The sequence below is a fragment of the Rhinopithecus roxellana genome, chromosome 8 (genome assembly GCF_007565055.1).
Source record: "Rhinopithecus roxellana isolate Shanxi Qingling chromosome 8, ASM756505v1, whole genome shotgun sequence".
Taxonomy (NCBI): Eukaryota; Metazoa; Chordata; class Mammalia; order Primates; family Cercopithecidae; genus Rhinopithecus; species Rhinopithecus roxellana.
The window spans coordinates 43,175,156-43,191,547 of NC_044556.1; the positions used below are offsets into that span (position 1 = coordinate 43,175,156).

At 43.4% G+C, this 16,392-nt stretch overlaps 1 protein-coding gene across 2 annotated transcripts in view; it reads left to right on the plus strand.

Moving 5' to 3' along the window:
- The window catches only part of NUP210L (nucleoporin 210 like), a 166,393-nt gene that overhangs the window by 117,161 nt on the left and 32,840 nt on the right, over positions 1-16,392 (plus strand). For both annotated transcript variants that reach the window (XM_010364729.2, XM_010364730.2), the window contains exons 28-32: positions 7,531-7,689; positions 9,537-9,628; positions 11,719-11,893; positions 14,457-14,632; positions 15,708-15,925. In XM_010364729.2, the coding sequence (XP_010363031.1) occupies positions 7,531-7,689; positions 9,537-9,628; positions 11,719-11,893; positions 14,457-14,632; positions 15,708-15,925 (820 nt within the window). The remainder of the gene's footprint in view (positions 1-7,530; positions 7,690-9,536; positions 9,629-11,718; positions 11,894-14,456; positions 14,633-15,707; positions 15,926-16,392) is intronic.

Below are 16,392 nucleotides of genomic sequence, written 5' to 3' on the forward strand. Positions count from 1 at the left end.
AACAAGTTTTTAAAAATTAAAAAAAAAAAAAGGCCAGTCATTGTGGCTCTTGCTTGTAATTCCCAGCACTTTGGGAGGCCAGGGTGGGCAGATTGTTTGAGCTCAGTAGTTTGAGACCAGCCTGGGCAACATGGCAAAACCCCATTTCTTCAAAAAGTACAAAAATTAGCTGGGTGTGGTGGCGTGCACCTATAGTCCAGGTTACTGAGGAGGCTGAGGCGGGAGGATGGCTTGACCCCAGGAGGCAGAGGTTGTTGCAGTGAGCCAAGATTGCACCACTGCACTCTAGCCTAGGTGACAGAGTGAGACCTGTCTCAAAAGAAAAAAAAAGTCCAAAAAATTCAAGCCAGCAGTGAGCTATAATGGCACCCCTGCACCCCAGCCTGAGCAACAAAGCAAAACCCTGTCTCTTAAAAATATATATGTTCTGGCTGGGCGCAGTGGCTCATGCCTGTAATCCCAGCACTTTGGGAGGCCAAGGAGGGCGGATCACTTGAGGTCAGGAGTTTGAGACCAGCCTGGCCAACGTGGTAAAACCCCATCTCTACTAAAAATACAAAAATTAGTTCGGCATGGTGGTGGGCGCCTATAATCCCAGCTACTCAGGAGGCTGGGGCAGGAGACTTGCTTGAACCCAGGAGGCAGAGGTTGCAGTGAGCCAAGATCGTGCCATTGCACTCCAGCCTGGGCAACAAGAGTGAAACTCCATCTCAAAAAAATTAAAAAATATATATATATATAGGCCGGGCGCAGTGGCTCATGCCTATAATCCCAGCACTTTGGGAGGCTGAGACGGGCGGATCAGGAGGTCAGGAGATCGAGACCATCCTGGCTAACACAGTGAAACCCCTCTCTACTAAAAATATAAAAAATTAGGCCGGGCGCGGTGGCTCAAGCCTGTAATCCCAGCACTTTGGGAGGCCGAGACGGGCGGATCACTAGGTCAGGAGATCGAGACCATCCTGGCTAATACGGTGAAACCCCGTCTCTACTAAAGAATACAAAAAACTAGCCGGGCGACGAGGCGGGCGCCTGTAGTCCCAGCTACTTGGGAGGCGGAGGCAGGAGAATGGCGTAAACCCGGGAGGCGGAGCTTGCAGTGAGCTGAGATCCGGCCACTGCACTCAGCCTGGGCGACAGAGCGAGACTCCGTCTCAAAAAATATATATATATATATATATAAAAAAAATTAGCTGGGTGTGGTGGCGGGCGCCTGTAGTCCCAGCTACTTGGGAGGCTGAGACAGGAGAATGACGTGAACCCGGGAGGCGGAGCTTGCAGTGAGCTAATATGGTGCCACTGCAGTCCAGCCTGGGCAACACAGCGAGACTCCGTCTAAAAAATATATATATATATATACATACACACACACACACACACCCTATGTTCCAACTGTCCTATACATTAAATACATTTTTAAATTAATTAAAAACACTGAAATTATATCAAGTATTTTTTCTGACCACAATGGAATAAAACTAGAAATTAGTAACAAGAGGAATTTTGGAAACTATACAAACACAGGGTAATTAAACAATATGTTCCTGAATGACCAGTGGGTCAATGAATAAATTAAGAACTTAAATTTCTTGTAACAAATGAAAATGGAAACACAACAAAACCCATGAGATACAGTGAAACCAGTACTAACAAAAAGTTTATAGGCCGGGTGTGGTGGCTCAGGCCTGTAATCCCAGCACTTTGGGAGGCCAAGGCCAGTGGATCACGAGGTCAGGAGTTCAAGACCAGCCTGGCCAAGATGGTGAAACCCCCATCTCTACTAAAAATACAAAAAATTAGCCAGGCGCAGTGGCAGGTGCCTGTAAGCCCAGCTGCTTGGGAGGCTGAGGCGGGAAAATTGCTTGAACTCGGAGGGCGGAGGTTGCAATGAGCCAAGATCACACCACTGCACTCCAGCCTGGGTGACAGAGTGAGACTCCATCTCAAAAAAAAAAAAAAAAAGAAAAAAGTTTATAGCAGTGAGTGCCTACATCAAAAAAAAGTAGAGGCTGGTCGCAGTGGCTCACACCTGTAATCCCAGCACTTTGGGAGGCCCAGGTGGGCAGATCACTTGAAGTCAGGGGTTCGAGACCAGTGTGGCCAACATGGTGAAACCCCGTCTCCACTAAAAATATAAAAAATTAGCTGGGTGTGGTGGCAGGTTCCCATAATCCCAGCTACTCGGGAGGCTGAGGCAGGAGAATCACTTGAACCCAGGAGGTGGAGGTTGCAGTGAGCCAAGATTGCACCATTGCACTCCAGCCTGGGCCTCAAGAGTGAAACTCCGTCTCAAAAACAAACAAAAAAAAGTAGAAAAATTGAAATAAAAAAAGCCTAATGAAGTGTCTTGAAGAACTAGAAAAGCAAGAGCAAACCAAACCCAGAATTAGTAGAGGAAAAGGAATAATAAGGATCAGAACAGATAAATGAAATTGAAATGAAAAAGAATACAAAAGATCAACAAAACAGAAGGTCAGTTTTTTGAAAAGATAAACAAAATTGACAAACCTTTAGACAGACTAAGAAAAAGAGAAGACCAAAATAAAATCAGAGGTGGAAAAAGAGACATTGGCTGGGCGTGGTGGCTCACGCATATAATCCCAGCACTTTGGGAGGCTGAGGTGGGTAGATCACAAGGTCAGCAGTTTGAGACCAACATGGTGAAACCCCATCTCTACTAAAAATACAAAAATTAGCCAGGCATGGTGGTGCACACCTGTAATCCTAGCTACTCAGGAGGCTGAGGCAGAAGAATCGCTTAAACCTAGGAGGCGGAGGTTGCAGTGAACCAAGATCACGCCACTGCACTCCAGCCTGGGCAACAGAACAAGATTCTGTCTCAAAAAAAAAAAAGAGAGAGAGAGAAAGAGACATTACAACCAATACCACAGAAATTCAAAGGATCATTAAGGCTACTATGAGCCAATAAATTGGAAAACCTAGAAAAAATGGATAAATTCCTAGATACGTACACTTTACCAAGATTTAACCATGAAGAAATCCAAAATCTTAACAGACCAATAACAAGTAATCAGATCAATGCCATGATGAAAAGTCTCCCAGCAAAGCAAGCTGGGCACAGTGGTCACTCCTGTAATCCCAGCACTTTGGGAGGCCAAAGTGGGTGGATCACTTGAGGTCAGGAGTTCCAGACCAGCCTGGCCAGCATGGTGAAACCTCATCTCTACTAAAAATACAAAAATTAGCTGAGCATGGTGGTGGGCACCTCTAATTCCAGCTACTCAGGAGGCTGAAGCAGGAGAATCACTTGAACCAGGAGGCAGAGGTTGCAGTGAGCCGAGATCATGCCACTGCACTCCAGCCTGGGTGACAGAGTGAGACTCCATCTCAAAAATAAAAATAAAAATAAAAAAGTCTCCCACCAAAACAAAGCCCAGGACCTAATGGTCTCACTGCTATATTTTACCAAACATTTAAAGAAGAACTAATACCAATCCTACTCAAACTATTCTGAAAAATAGAGGAGAGAATACAACTAAACTCATTCTATGAGGCCAGTATTACCTTGATAACAAAAACAAAGACCTAGGCTAATATCTGTAATGAACATTGATGCAAAAACCCTCATCAAAATACTAGCAAACCGAATTTAACAACACATTAAAAAGATTATTCATGGCCAGGCATGAGAATCGCTTGAACCCAGGAGGCGGAGGTTGCAGTGAGCCGAGATCATGCCATTGAACTCCAGCATGGGGGAACAGAGCTAAATACCATCTCAAAAAAATAAAGAAAATAAATGAAGATGACACACACAAAAATGGAAAGATATCCCATGTTCATGGGTTGGAAGAATCAATATTGTTAAAATACCCATACTACCCAGAGTAATCTACAGATCCAATGCAGTCCCTATCAAAATACCAGTAACATTCTTCACAGAGATAGAAAAAATAATTCTAAAATTTATATGGAACCACAAAAGACCCAGAATAGTCAAAGCCATCCTCAGCAAAAAGAATAAAACTGGAAGACTCACATTACCTGACTTCAAATTATACGACAGAGCTATAGTAATCAAAACAGCATGGCACTGGCATAAAAACAAACATATAGACCAATGGAACAGAATAGAGAACCCAGAAACAAATTCATACACCTGCAGGAAACTCACTTTTAACAAAGGTGCCAAGAATATATATTGGGGAAAAAACAGTCTCTTCAATCAGTGGTGCTGGGAAAACTGGATATCCATATGCAGAAGAATGAAACTACACCCCTATCTCTCGCCATATGCAAAAATCAAATCAAAATGTATTAAAGACTTAAATCTGAGACTCAATGTATGAAAATATTACAGAAAACATTGGGGAAACTCTCCAGAACATTGGAGTGGGCAAAGATTTCTTGAGTAATACCCCACAAACACAGGCAACCAAAGCAAAAATTGACAAATGGGATCTAAGGCCCAGCCTTAGATATTTCTTAAAAGAAGACATACAGGCCAGATGCGATGACTCACGCCTGTAATCCCAGCACTGTGGGAGGCCGAGGCAGGTGGATCACAGGTTAGGCAGGTTAGGAGTTTGAGACCAGCCTGGCCAACATGGCAAAATCCCATCTCTGCGAAAAATACAAAAATTAGCTGGGTTTGGTGGCATGCTTCTGTAGTCCCAGCTACTGGGGGAGGCTGAGGCAGGAGAATTGTTTGGACCCGGGAGGCAGAGGTTGCAGAGAGCCAAGATCACACCACTGCACTCCAGCCTGGGTGACAGAGCGAGACTGTGTCCCCTGCCAAAAAAAAAAAGACATACCAATAGCAAACAGGTATATGAAAAGGTGCTCAACATCATTGATCATCAGAGAAATGCAAATCAAAACTACAATAAGATATCATCTCACCTCAGTTAAAATGGCTTTATGTCTGAAAGACAGGCAACAATGAATCCTGGCAAGGATGTAGAGAAAAGGGAACCCTCATGTACTGTTGATGGGAATGTAAATTAGTACAGTCACTATGGAGCATAGTTCAGAGGTTTTCAAAAAACTAAATATAGAACTACCAAACTACCATATGATCCCAACAATCCCCCTGCTAGACATATACCCAAAAGACAGGAAATCATTATATCAAGGAGATATCTGCTCTCTCATATTTACTACAGCACTATTCACAATGGCCAAGATTTGGAAGCAACCTAAGTGTCCATCAATAGATGATTGGATAAAGAAAATGAGGTGTATATACACAATGGAGTACAACTTAGCCATTGAAAAGGAATGAGATGGCTGGGCACCATAACTCACACCTGTAATCTCAGCACTTTGGAAGGCCAAGGTGGGAGGACCACTTGAGCCCAGGAGTTTGGGGCCAACCTAGGCAACATAGTGAGACTCAATCTCTACAAAAAAATAAATTTTAAAAAATTTAGCCAGGCAACAGTGGTGCATGCCTGTAGTCCCAGGTACTCGAGAGGCTGAGGCAGAAGAAGCACTTGAGCCCTGGAGATTGAGGCAGCAATGAGCCATGATTGTGCCACTGTACTCAACCTGGGCAACAGAACAAGACCCTGTCTCAAAAAAAAAAAAAAAAAAAAAAAATAGATCCTGTCATGTGCAACAACATGGATGATGGAATTGGAGACACTATGTTAAGTGAAATAAGCCAGGTATAGACAAACTTTGCATGTTCTCACTTATTTGTGGGAGCTAAAAATGAAAACAATTGAACTCATGGAGACAGAGTAGAATGATGGCTACTGGAGGCTGGAAAGCATAGTGGGTGGGTGGGAGGGAAGTGGGGATGCTTAATTAGTACAAAAATATAGTTAGATTAAATGAATAAAATCTAGTATTTGATAGCACAACAGGGTGAGTACAGTCAACAATAACTTATCGTATATTTTTAAATAACGAAGCCAGGTGCAGGGCTCACGCCTGTAATTCCAGCACTTTGGGAGGCCAAGGCGGGTGGATCATCTGAGGTCAGGAGTTTGAGACCAGCCTAGCCAACATGGTGAAACCCTGTCTCTACTAAAAATACAAAAATTAGTCGGGCATGGTGGCAGGCGTCTGTAATCCCAGCTCTTTGGGAGACTGAGACAGGGAGAATTGCTTGAACCCTGGAGGCGGAGGTTGCAGTGAGCTGAAATCATGTCATTGCACTCCAAACTGGGCAACAGAGCAAGACTCCATCTCAAAATAAAACAAAATAACTAAAAGAGTATAATCGTGTCTGTGACACAGAAAGGATAAATGCAGCTGGACACAGCGGCTCACACCTGTAATTGCAACATTTTAGGAGGCTGAGGCAGGAGGATTACTTGAGCCCAAGAGTTTGAGACCAGGCTGGGCAACATAGGGAGACCCTGTTTTTAGAAAAAAAAAAAAAATTTTTTTTTTAAAATTAGCTGGGCTAATTGACACATGGGGACACATGCCTGTGGTCCCCACTACTTGAGAGACTGAGGTGGGAGGATTGCTTGAACCCAGGAGGTCGAGGCCACAGGAAGCCAAGATTTCACCACTGCACTCCAGTCTTGGCAACAGAGCAAGACCCTGTCTCAAAAAAAAACAAAAAAGGTTTCAACTTAAAGTATGCTTGAGGTGATGGATACCCCACTTACCCTGATGTGATTATTACAAGTTCTATGCCTGTATCAAAGCATCTCATGTACCCCATAAATATGTATGCCTACTATGTAGCCACAAAAATTAAAAATAAAAACAAAAAATTAATTGTAATCCCAGCACTTTGGGAGGCTGAGGTGGGCAGATCACTTGAGGCCAGGAGTTCGAGACCAGCCTGAGCAACATGGTGAAACCCCATGTCTACAAAAAATACAAAAATTAGCTGAGTGTGGTGGTGTGCCCCTGTAGTCCCGACTACTAGGGAGGCTGAGGTGGGAGGATCACCGGAGCCCAGGAGGTCGAGGCTGCAGTGAGCTGAGATTGTTCCACTTCACTCCAGCCTGAGAGACTTTTAAATTTTATTTTTAATTTTGGCCGGGCGCGGTGGCTCAAGCCTGTAATCCCAGCACTTTGGGAGGCCGAGATGGGCGGATCACGAGGTCAGGAGATCGAGACCATCCTGGCTGACACGGTGAAACCCCGTTTCTACTAAAAAATACAAAAAAAAACACTAACCGGGCAAGGTGGCGGGCGCCTGTAGTCCCAGCTACTCGGGAGGCTGAGGCAGGAGAATGGCGTGAACCCGGGAGGCGGAGCTTGCAGTGAGCTGAGATCAAGCCACTGCACTCCAGCCTGGGCGACAGAGTGAGACAAAAAATTATTTTTAATTTTAATTTTTCCATGTTATTGGGGTACAGGTGGTATTTGGTTACATGAGTAAGCCCTTTAGTGGTGATTTGTGAGATTTTGGTGCACCCATCACCCGAGCAGTATACACTGCACCCTATTTGTAGTCTTCTATCCCTCACCCCCTCCTACCCTTCCCTGACTTTTTATTTTTAATTTAAAAAATTTTTAATATTAATAAAGTTAAAAAAAAAAAGGAAGGACACCATGTTTATTCATGAATATTTCTTAATCTATCCCTTCACTGTCTAGGTTTTTCTACAGCTTCCAGTAGAGCATAACTTTGCCATGGTTGTCCACACAAAAGCAGCAGGCCGGACCAGTATCAAGGTCACTGTTCACTGCATGAACAGTTCCTCTGGGCAGTTTGAGGGGAATTTGTTGGAACTCTCTGATGAAGTACAGATCCTGGTAAGCTTCCAAATCTAAATTTTTTTTTTTGTATATTAAGGATAAGAAAGTTATATTCTCTTACCATCAACAAAGAGCTTATTCTGGATAGAGACAGATAATTGTTAGAGCGATTCCGGGAACAGGTTTGTACTTCCTAGATCTTTATCATTCCTGCTGATTGCTTGTATATAGTTTTTGTTTTTGTTTTTGTTTTGTTTTCTTTTGAGACAGAGTTTCGCTCTTGTTGCCCAGGCTGGAGTGCAGTGGCACGATCTCGGCTCACTGCAAGCTCCTCCTCCCAGGTTCACACCATTCTCCTGCCTCAGCCTCCCAAGTAGCTGGGACTACAGGCGCCTGCCACCATGCCCAGCTAATTTTTGTATTTTTAGTAGAGATGGGGTTTCACCATGTTAGCCAGGATGGTCTTGAGCTCCTGACCTCGTGATCTGCCCACCTCGGCCTCCCAAAGTGCTGGGATTACAGGCGTGAGCCACCATGCCCGGCCTGTTTTTTGTATTTTTAGTAGAGATGGGGTTTCGCCACGTTGTCCAGGCTGGTCTCAAACTCCTAACCTCAAGTGATCCACCCGCCTTGGCCTCCCAAAGTGCTGGAATTATAGGCGTGAGTCACCATGCCCGCCTGCTTTTATATACTATTGACATCAGAAACTATTAGTACTTGCAGGTGAGCAGTCTGGAAAAAAAAAAAAAAAGAAACTGTAGCACACACACTCCCTTCAACTCCCCGTACCAGGAACACAGGATATGAACACCACAGTAATTAGAGAAGGATTCATTTCTGATCCACTCCACCTGACATAGATATTATAAGTCCATTTAAAATTATTTATTTATTTATTTATTTATTTATTTAGAGACAGAGTTTTACTCTGTTGCCTAGGCTGGAGTGCAGTGGCATGATCTCCACTCACTGCAACCTCTGCCTCCCAGGTACAAGTGATTCTTCTGCCTCAGCCTCCTGAGTACCTGAGATTACAGGCACACGCCACCATGCCTGGCTAATTTTTGTATTTTTAGTAGAGACAGGGTTTCATTATATTGACCAAGCTGGTCTCGAACTCCTAACCTCAGGTAATCTGCCCTCCTCTGCCTCCCAAAGTGCTGGGATTACAGTCATGAGCCACTGTGTCCAGCTGATATAAGTCCATTTAAATATATTCACAGTTAGGATAAAACATAATTCTAACTTTTCATAAGGTGTAAGAGTATGAATAGTTTCTACAGATATTCTCAGGCTAAAAGCTAAATGGTTCTGTTGTTTTTAGAATTCAGAAAACAAGTTATCACTTACATGGGTCGAGTAAGTTTCACTGCCTCTGATTTTGAGACTTTTTTTTTCTTTGACTTTTTAATTTTTTCCTTTATTTTGGCTTTGGTTCTCTGATTCAATGTGAAGTAGAGGAAAGAGTACTTTACTAGAAGGTGGAAGACCTGGATGGTGTTTCATGCTAATTGAATATTATAGGTTCTTTCCCCCAAACTTCATGTCATTTTACCAGAGCTAAAATTAGAAATTTCAAAGTAATTTTATACCTAATATCTAAGTAATATGGAAGATGTGGTAAGTGTAAACTTTGCTACATGCTCAGTCCCTCAGAGTCAGAAACAGGGCTAACATTAGGTTATATCTTCTAGAATACCTAGTTATGTTTTGAGTGCCTGGTTCATTTTGGAGAGGAGTATTGTGGATGATTTTAGACTAATTAGAAGTTAGGCAGACTGTTGATTTGTAGTTGTCATTTATTTGCATGTAATCTCTTGGGGATTATACTGAAGTCCATATGTAAGTAAAAGTCATAATTTGTCTTTGCCAAAAATGAGGAACACATTATTTTCTCATTATAGGTGTTTGAAAAACTCCAACTCTTCTATCCAGAGTGCCAACCAGAGCAGATTCTGATGCCTATAAATTCTCAGCTCAAACTCCATACCAACAGGTAAGGAAAAGAGAGAATAAGGAAGTGCCAGGCTCCAAGCTTAAGTATTTTCAGTAAAACATTGATGTAGAAAGAACACCTTTGCCTTCTAGGAGATTTTTCTAACCCCCAAATAATTTTTTATGAGGTGAAATTTTCATAATGTAAAACCATTGTAAAGTGTAAAATTCAGTGGCATTTAGTACATTCCCAATATTGTGTATTCAGCATCTCTATCTAGTTCCAAATATTTTTATCACCACCAAAGGAGATCCCATACCTATGAAGCAGTCACTCTTCTTTCTTTCCTGCTCACAGCCCCTGGCAATCACTAATCTGCTTTCTGTGTACGGTATTAGCTATCCTGAATGGATTTCATATAAATGGAATCATACAATATGCAACATTTTGTGTTGGTTTCTTTTTTTTTTTTTTTTTTTTGAGACAGTCTTGCTCTGTTGCCCAGGTCAGAGCACAGTGGTGCAATCTCAGCTCACTGCAACCTCCACCTCCTGGGTTCAGGCAATTCTCCTGCCTCAGCCTCCCGAGTAGCAGGGATTACAGGTGCCTGCCACCACACCCGGCTAATTTTTGTATTTTTAGTAGAGATGGGGTGTCACCATGTTGGCCAGGCTGGTCTTGAACTCCTGACCTCAGGCAATCCACCTGCCTTGGCCTCCCAAAGTGCTGGGATTACAGGCGTGAGCCACTGCGCCCAGCCTTGTGTTGGCTTCTTTAAGTTAGCATAATGTTTTTGAGGTTCATCCGTGTTGTAGCATGTATCAGTACTTCTTCCTTTTTATGACTGAATAGTATTCCATTATATGGAAATACCACATTTAGTTTATAATTTCATCTCCTAATAGAAATTTGGGGCTGGGCACAGTGGCTCACGCCTGTAATCCCAGGCCTTTGGGAGGCCAATGCTGGTGGATCACCTGAGGTTGGGAGTTCGAGACCAGCCTGACCAACATGGAGAAACCCCGACTCTACTAAAAACACTAAATTAGCCAGGTGTGGTTGCGCATGCCTGTAATCCCAGCTACTCAGGAGGCTGAGGCAGGAGAATCACTTGAACCCTGGAGGTGGAGGCAGCAGTGAGCCGAGATCACGTCATTGAACTCTGGCTTGGGCAACAAGAGCGAAACTCCATCTCAAAAAAAAAAAAAAAAAAAAAAAGGCCGGGCGCGTGGCTCAAGCCTGTAATCCCAGCACTTTGGGAGGCTGAGATGGGTGGATCACAAGGTCAGGAGATCGAGACCATCCTGGCTAATACGGTGAAACCCCGTCTCTACTAAAAAATACAAAAAAAAAAAACTAGTCGGACGAGGTGGTGGGCGCCTGTAGTCCCAGCTACTCGGGAGGGGGAGGCAGGAGAATGGTGTAAACCCGGGAGGCGGAGCTTGCAGTGAGCTGAGATCCAGCCACTGCACTCCAGCCTGGGGGACAGAGCGAGACTCCGTCTCAAAAAAAAAAAAAAAAGAAATTTGGGTTGTTTTCACTGTTTGGCTATTGTGAATAGTGCTGCTATGAATATTCATTTGCAAGTATTTACTTGAATACCTGCTTTCAATTTTTTTGGCTGAATAATTTTCTTTTTGAGATGGAGTTTTGCTCTTGTCACCCAGGCTGGAGTACAAATGGTGCCATCTCGGCTCACTGCAACCTCTGCCTCCCAGGTTCAAGCCATTCTCCGGCCTCAGCCTCCCGAGAAGCTGGGATTACAGGCGCCAGCTATCACACCCGGCTAAATTTTTTTTTTTTTTTTTTTTTTTTAGTAGAAACAAGGTTTCACCATGTTGGCCAAGCTGGTCTCAAACTCCTGACCTCAGGTGACCCTCCCGCCTTGGCCTCCCAAAGTGCTGGGATTACAGATGTGAGCCACCACACCCGGCCTAAATAATTTTTTAATGATAAAAGATTTGATTTTAAATAAATAAGCATAATCCAAAGGCAGATTTTTATCTGAGGAACAAATAATTACACACGTGGAGAATGGCAAGCAGTTTTCTCAAGTACATCTCCTAACAGTGATCCTGGAAATTTTTACTCTTTTCTCTCTGGTCAGACAGGACCCCCAAAAGATGCCACTTTCTTTACTTGTTCCCTAGGGAAGGAGCTGCCTTCGTGAGTTCTCGTGTTCTCAAGTGTTTCCCTAATTCATCCGTCATTGAGGAGGATGGTGAAGGGCTCCTGAAAGCTGGTTCCATTGCAGGTACTGCTGTATTGGAAGTCACTTCTATAGAACCTTTTGGAGTCAACCAAACAACCATAACTGGGGTCCAGGTAAGTTCAGGGACTTACTAAAAAAACAAATAAATAAAAGGCATACCCTGGCCTTAAGAAGCAGAGTTCCTTTTTTAAAAAACTAGAAATGTTCTTACCATGCATTAAAGAAAAAAAGAAAAAGAAAAGAATTAGAAACTTCTCTATCATGAGAGAACATGAACCAGGAAAAAAAAAAAAGGAAGAAGAAGAAATCTCTGGGAGTCAGAAATGAACCTATAAGAGGCCAGTCTTGACATGATTATAAGCCATAAAATTAAAATGAACTTTAGAGCCCTTGTTATAAAACAGATCAGCCTAAATTTATATGATTATCTTCCTAGCAGCTTTGGCAAAAGGGTTCGTGTCAGAGGAACGTAGAACGATTGCTATCAAAATCGGCTGGGCTTGGTGACTCATGCCTGTAAGCCCAGCACTTTGGGAGGCTGAGGCAGGAGAATCACTTAAGGCCAGGAGTTTGAGACCAGCCTGAGCAACATAGTGAGACCCCCATCTCTACAAAAAACGGAAAAAAAAAAAAAAAGCCAGACTTGGTGGCTCATGCCTGTAGTCCTAACTGCTTGGGAGGCTGAGGTGGAGGATTGCATGAACCTAGGAGTTTGAGGCTGCAGTGTGCTATGATTGAACTGCTGCACTGCAGCCTAGAAAACAAAGCAACAATCTATCTCTTTTTAAAAAATTGGCCGGGCGCGGTGGCTCAAGCCTGTAATCCCAGCACTTTGGGAGGTCGAGACGGGTGGATCGCGAGGTCAGGAGATCGAGACCAACCTAAATAACACGGCGAAACCCCGTCTCTACTAAAAAATACAAAAAACTAGCCGGGCGAGTTGGCGGGTGCCTGTAGTCCCAGCTACTTGGGAGGCTGAGGCAGGAGAATGGCGTAAACCCGGGAGGCGGAGCTTGCAGTGAGCTGAGATCCGGCCACTGCACTCCAGCCTGGGCGACAGAGCGAGACTCCGTCTCAAAAAAAAAAAAAAATAAAATAAAAAAAATAAAATAAAAAATTAAGCTTTGCTACTAGAATTAAAAATTGAGAAAAGACCTCAGAGATAAGTTAGTTTTTTTTTTTTTTTTTTTTTTTTTGAGACGGAGTCTCGCTGTGTCGCCCAGTGCAGTGGCGCGATCTCGGCTCACTGCAAGCTCCGCCTCCCGGGTTCCCGCCATTCTCCCGCCTCAGCCTCCAAGTAGCTGGGACTACAGGCGCCCGCCATCGCGCCCGGCTAGTTTTTTTGTATTTTTAGTAGAGACGGGGTTTCACCGTGGTAGCCAGGAGGGTCTCGATCTCCTGACCTCGTGATCCACCCGCCTCGGCCTCCCAAAGTGCTGGGATTACAGGCTTGAGCCACCGCGCCCGGCCCGATAAGTTAGTTTTAACATGAAAAAAAATTTTTAGACATTAAATATCTACTATATACTATATTGGTCATTGTATGTATATTATCTCTTTTAACTACCACAAAAGCCCTATGAGATAGGCATTATAATCCCCATCTAACTGTTAACTGATAAGAAACCTGAGACCCAGAAAAGTTACATGAGGCTATGGAAATGATAAAGCTATGATTCAAACCCAGACTTCACTTACTGTATCGCAGCTCTCTTACAGTGTGAAAACACAATATAGATTGTGTTCCTGATAAGTAATCGATTATTTAACCATGAATATTGAGCACTCTGCATGAAATGGATGAATTAAAGTCCTTTCCTCATAAAGCTCCAGCTTCTCTTCACATTCCCACAGCTTTAAAAATTAAAAACCCTGCTGGGCGCAGTGGCTCACACCTGTAATCCCAGCACTTTGGGAAGCTGAGCCGAGTAGATCACAAGGTCAGGAGTTCAAGACCAACCTGGCCAAGATGGTGAAACCCCGTCTCTACTAAAAATACAAAAAATTAGCTGGGTGTTTTGGCAGCCACCTATAATCTCAGCTACTCAGGAGGCTGAGGCAGAGAATTGCTTGAACCCAGGAGGCTGAGGTTGCAGTTAGCTGAGATTGCGCCACTGCACTGCAGCCTGGGCAACAGAGCGAAATTCCATCTCAAAAAAATAAATAAATAAAAACCCATTTCAAGCCGGGCACAGTGGCTCACGCCTGTAATCCCAGCACTTTGGGAGGCCAAGGTGTACAGACTGCTTAAGATCAGGAGTTTGAGACCAGCCTGGCCAATATGGTAAAACCCTGTCTCTACAAAAAATACAAAAATTAACCAGGCATGGTGGCAGATGCCTGTAATCACAGCTACCTGGGAGGCTGAGGCAGGAGAATTGCTTGAACCCGGGAGGTAGAGGTTGTAGTGAGTCAGAATCATGTCACTGCACTCCAGCCTGGGTGACAGAGTGAGATTCTGTCTCAAAAAACAAAAAGAAAAAAAAAAAGAATTTCCTATGCTGCTATGCTGTCATATTTCTTTTCACTCTGACTTAAGTCATCTCACATCAAAAGCTAACTATTTCCTATGGAAGAGAAACATCACTCTTTATCATTGATTATAAGTCTCAGAATATGGTTACAGCACTTCTCCAGTGCATCTTTTTCTGTACCAGTAGGTTTTGTTTCCCACAGGTAGCACCAGTGACATACCTGCAAGTGAGCAGCCAACCCAAGCTATACACAGCCCAAGGAAGGACCCTGTCAGCATTTCCCCTGGGCATGTCTCTCACCTTCACTGTTCAGTTTTATAATAGTATCGGAGAGAAATTCCACACACACAATACCCAGCTTTATCTGGCTCTGAACAGGTATGGAAGTCAAAGAAATGGTATTGACACTATGGTAGAAATCTTGCAGATTAGGCTAGTATTATATAGCAGCTCCAGTAAATTCCCCTCACATTCTGAATTTGGAATTTGATCTTTCTTTTGTTAAAAAAAATTTTTTAAGCGAGGCCAGGTGGGTGACTCACACCTGTAATCCCAGCACTTTGGGAGGCTGAGCAGAGAGGATCACTTGGGCCCAGGAGTTCAAGACCAGCCTGGACAACATGGTGAAACCCCATCCCTACAAAAATACAAAAATTAGCTGGGTGTGGTAGTGTGTGCCTGTAGTCCCAGCTACTAGGGAGGCCGAGGTAGGAGGATCACTTGAGCCCAGGAGGCAGAGGTTGCAGTGAGCAGAGATTGTGCTATTGCACCCCAGCCTGTGTGACCAATTAAGACTCTGTCTTAAAAAAGAAAAAAAAAAGACTAGACTTAGATAATGGTATTAGTTGTCACTTAAGAAAAATTTCAGGATATCTTAAATCTGTCAAGTTCTAATTCACTAAAAGATCCATAGGGAGCTAATTAGAGTATTATTATCAAAAGGCTTTACGGGAAAAAAAATAAAAGGCTTCCTGGCCACTATACATGTGAAGGTAATAGACTAATCCTTGGCCCATACTTACTTACTCTTTTTTCTTTTGAGATGGAGTCTCACTCTGTCTCCCAATATGGAGTGCAGTGGCATGATGTCGGCTCACTGCAAGCTCTGCTTCCCGGGTTCACGCCATTCTCCTGCCTCAGCCTCCCGAGTAGCTGCCACTTGCCACCATGCCCGGCTAATTTTTTGTATTTTTTAGTAGAGATGGGGTTTCACTGTGTTAGCCAGGATGGTCTCAATCTCCTGACCTTGTGATTCACCTGCCTCAGCCTCCCAAAATGCTGGGATTACAGGCGTGAGCCACCATGCCCGGCCTACTTACTCACTCTTTATTGTGGAATGCCTTCTGAACTTTTCAGCTGTTTAATATAAAATGTGATAGGGTGTTCCCCAGAACTATTTTCTAACTATTATCTTCTCTTTTGAAAGATTCCTACCTTTAATGTCTACTTGCAGAGATGACTTGCTGCTTATTGGACCAGGGCATAAGAACTATACTTACATGGCCCAGGCTGTGAACAGAGGGCTGACACTTGTGGGGCTTTGGGACCGGAGACATCCAGGCATGGCAGATTATATTCCTGTTGCTGTAGAGCATGCCATTGAGCCAGACACCAAGCTTACCTTTGTTGGAGATGTCATCTGCTTCAGTACTCAGCTTGTCAGCCAGCATGGTATATATACATTCCCTTTCTCAACCTTACAACTGATAGTTGTGAAGATTAAAAAGCAGTTATTTAACAACAACAACAAAAAAAAGCAGTTATTAATCCCTTGAACTGGTGTGGTGGTTTATACCCATAATCTCAGCCCTTTGGGAGGTCAAGCTGGAGAGGTCACTTAAGGCCAGAAGTTCAAGAAAGCAATTAATCACCTAGAATATTTTTTTCCAAATTATCTAAAATCTCAGGGCCTGAGAAAGAAAATACTTTTGAGTATTTTATTATTTGTAATGTTAACTGATAATTTTTAGATTAATGCCTGTTTCACTCAGTAGGCAGCCAATTAGAAGCCAGCCAGTAATATTTATCAAGAGTCTATTGAATACATAGCTCCATTTTATATCCTGTAGATAGTGCAGGGTACTGTGTCTTTTCCTCCATTCCCAGCTTTGAAGGAGGGTAATTACTAGATTGAAGGA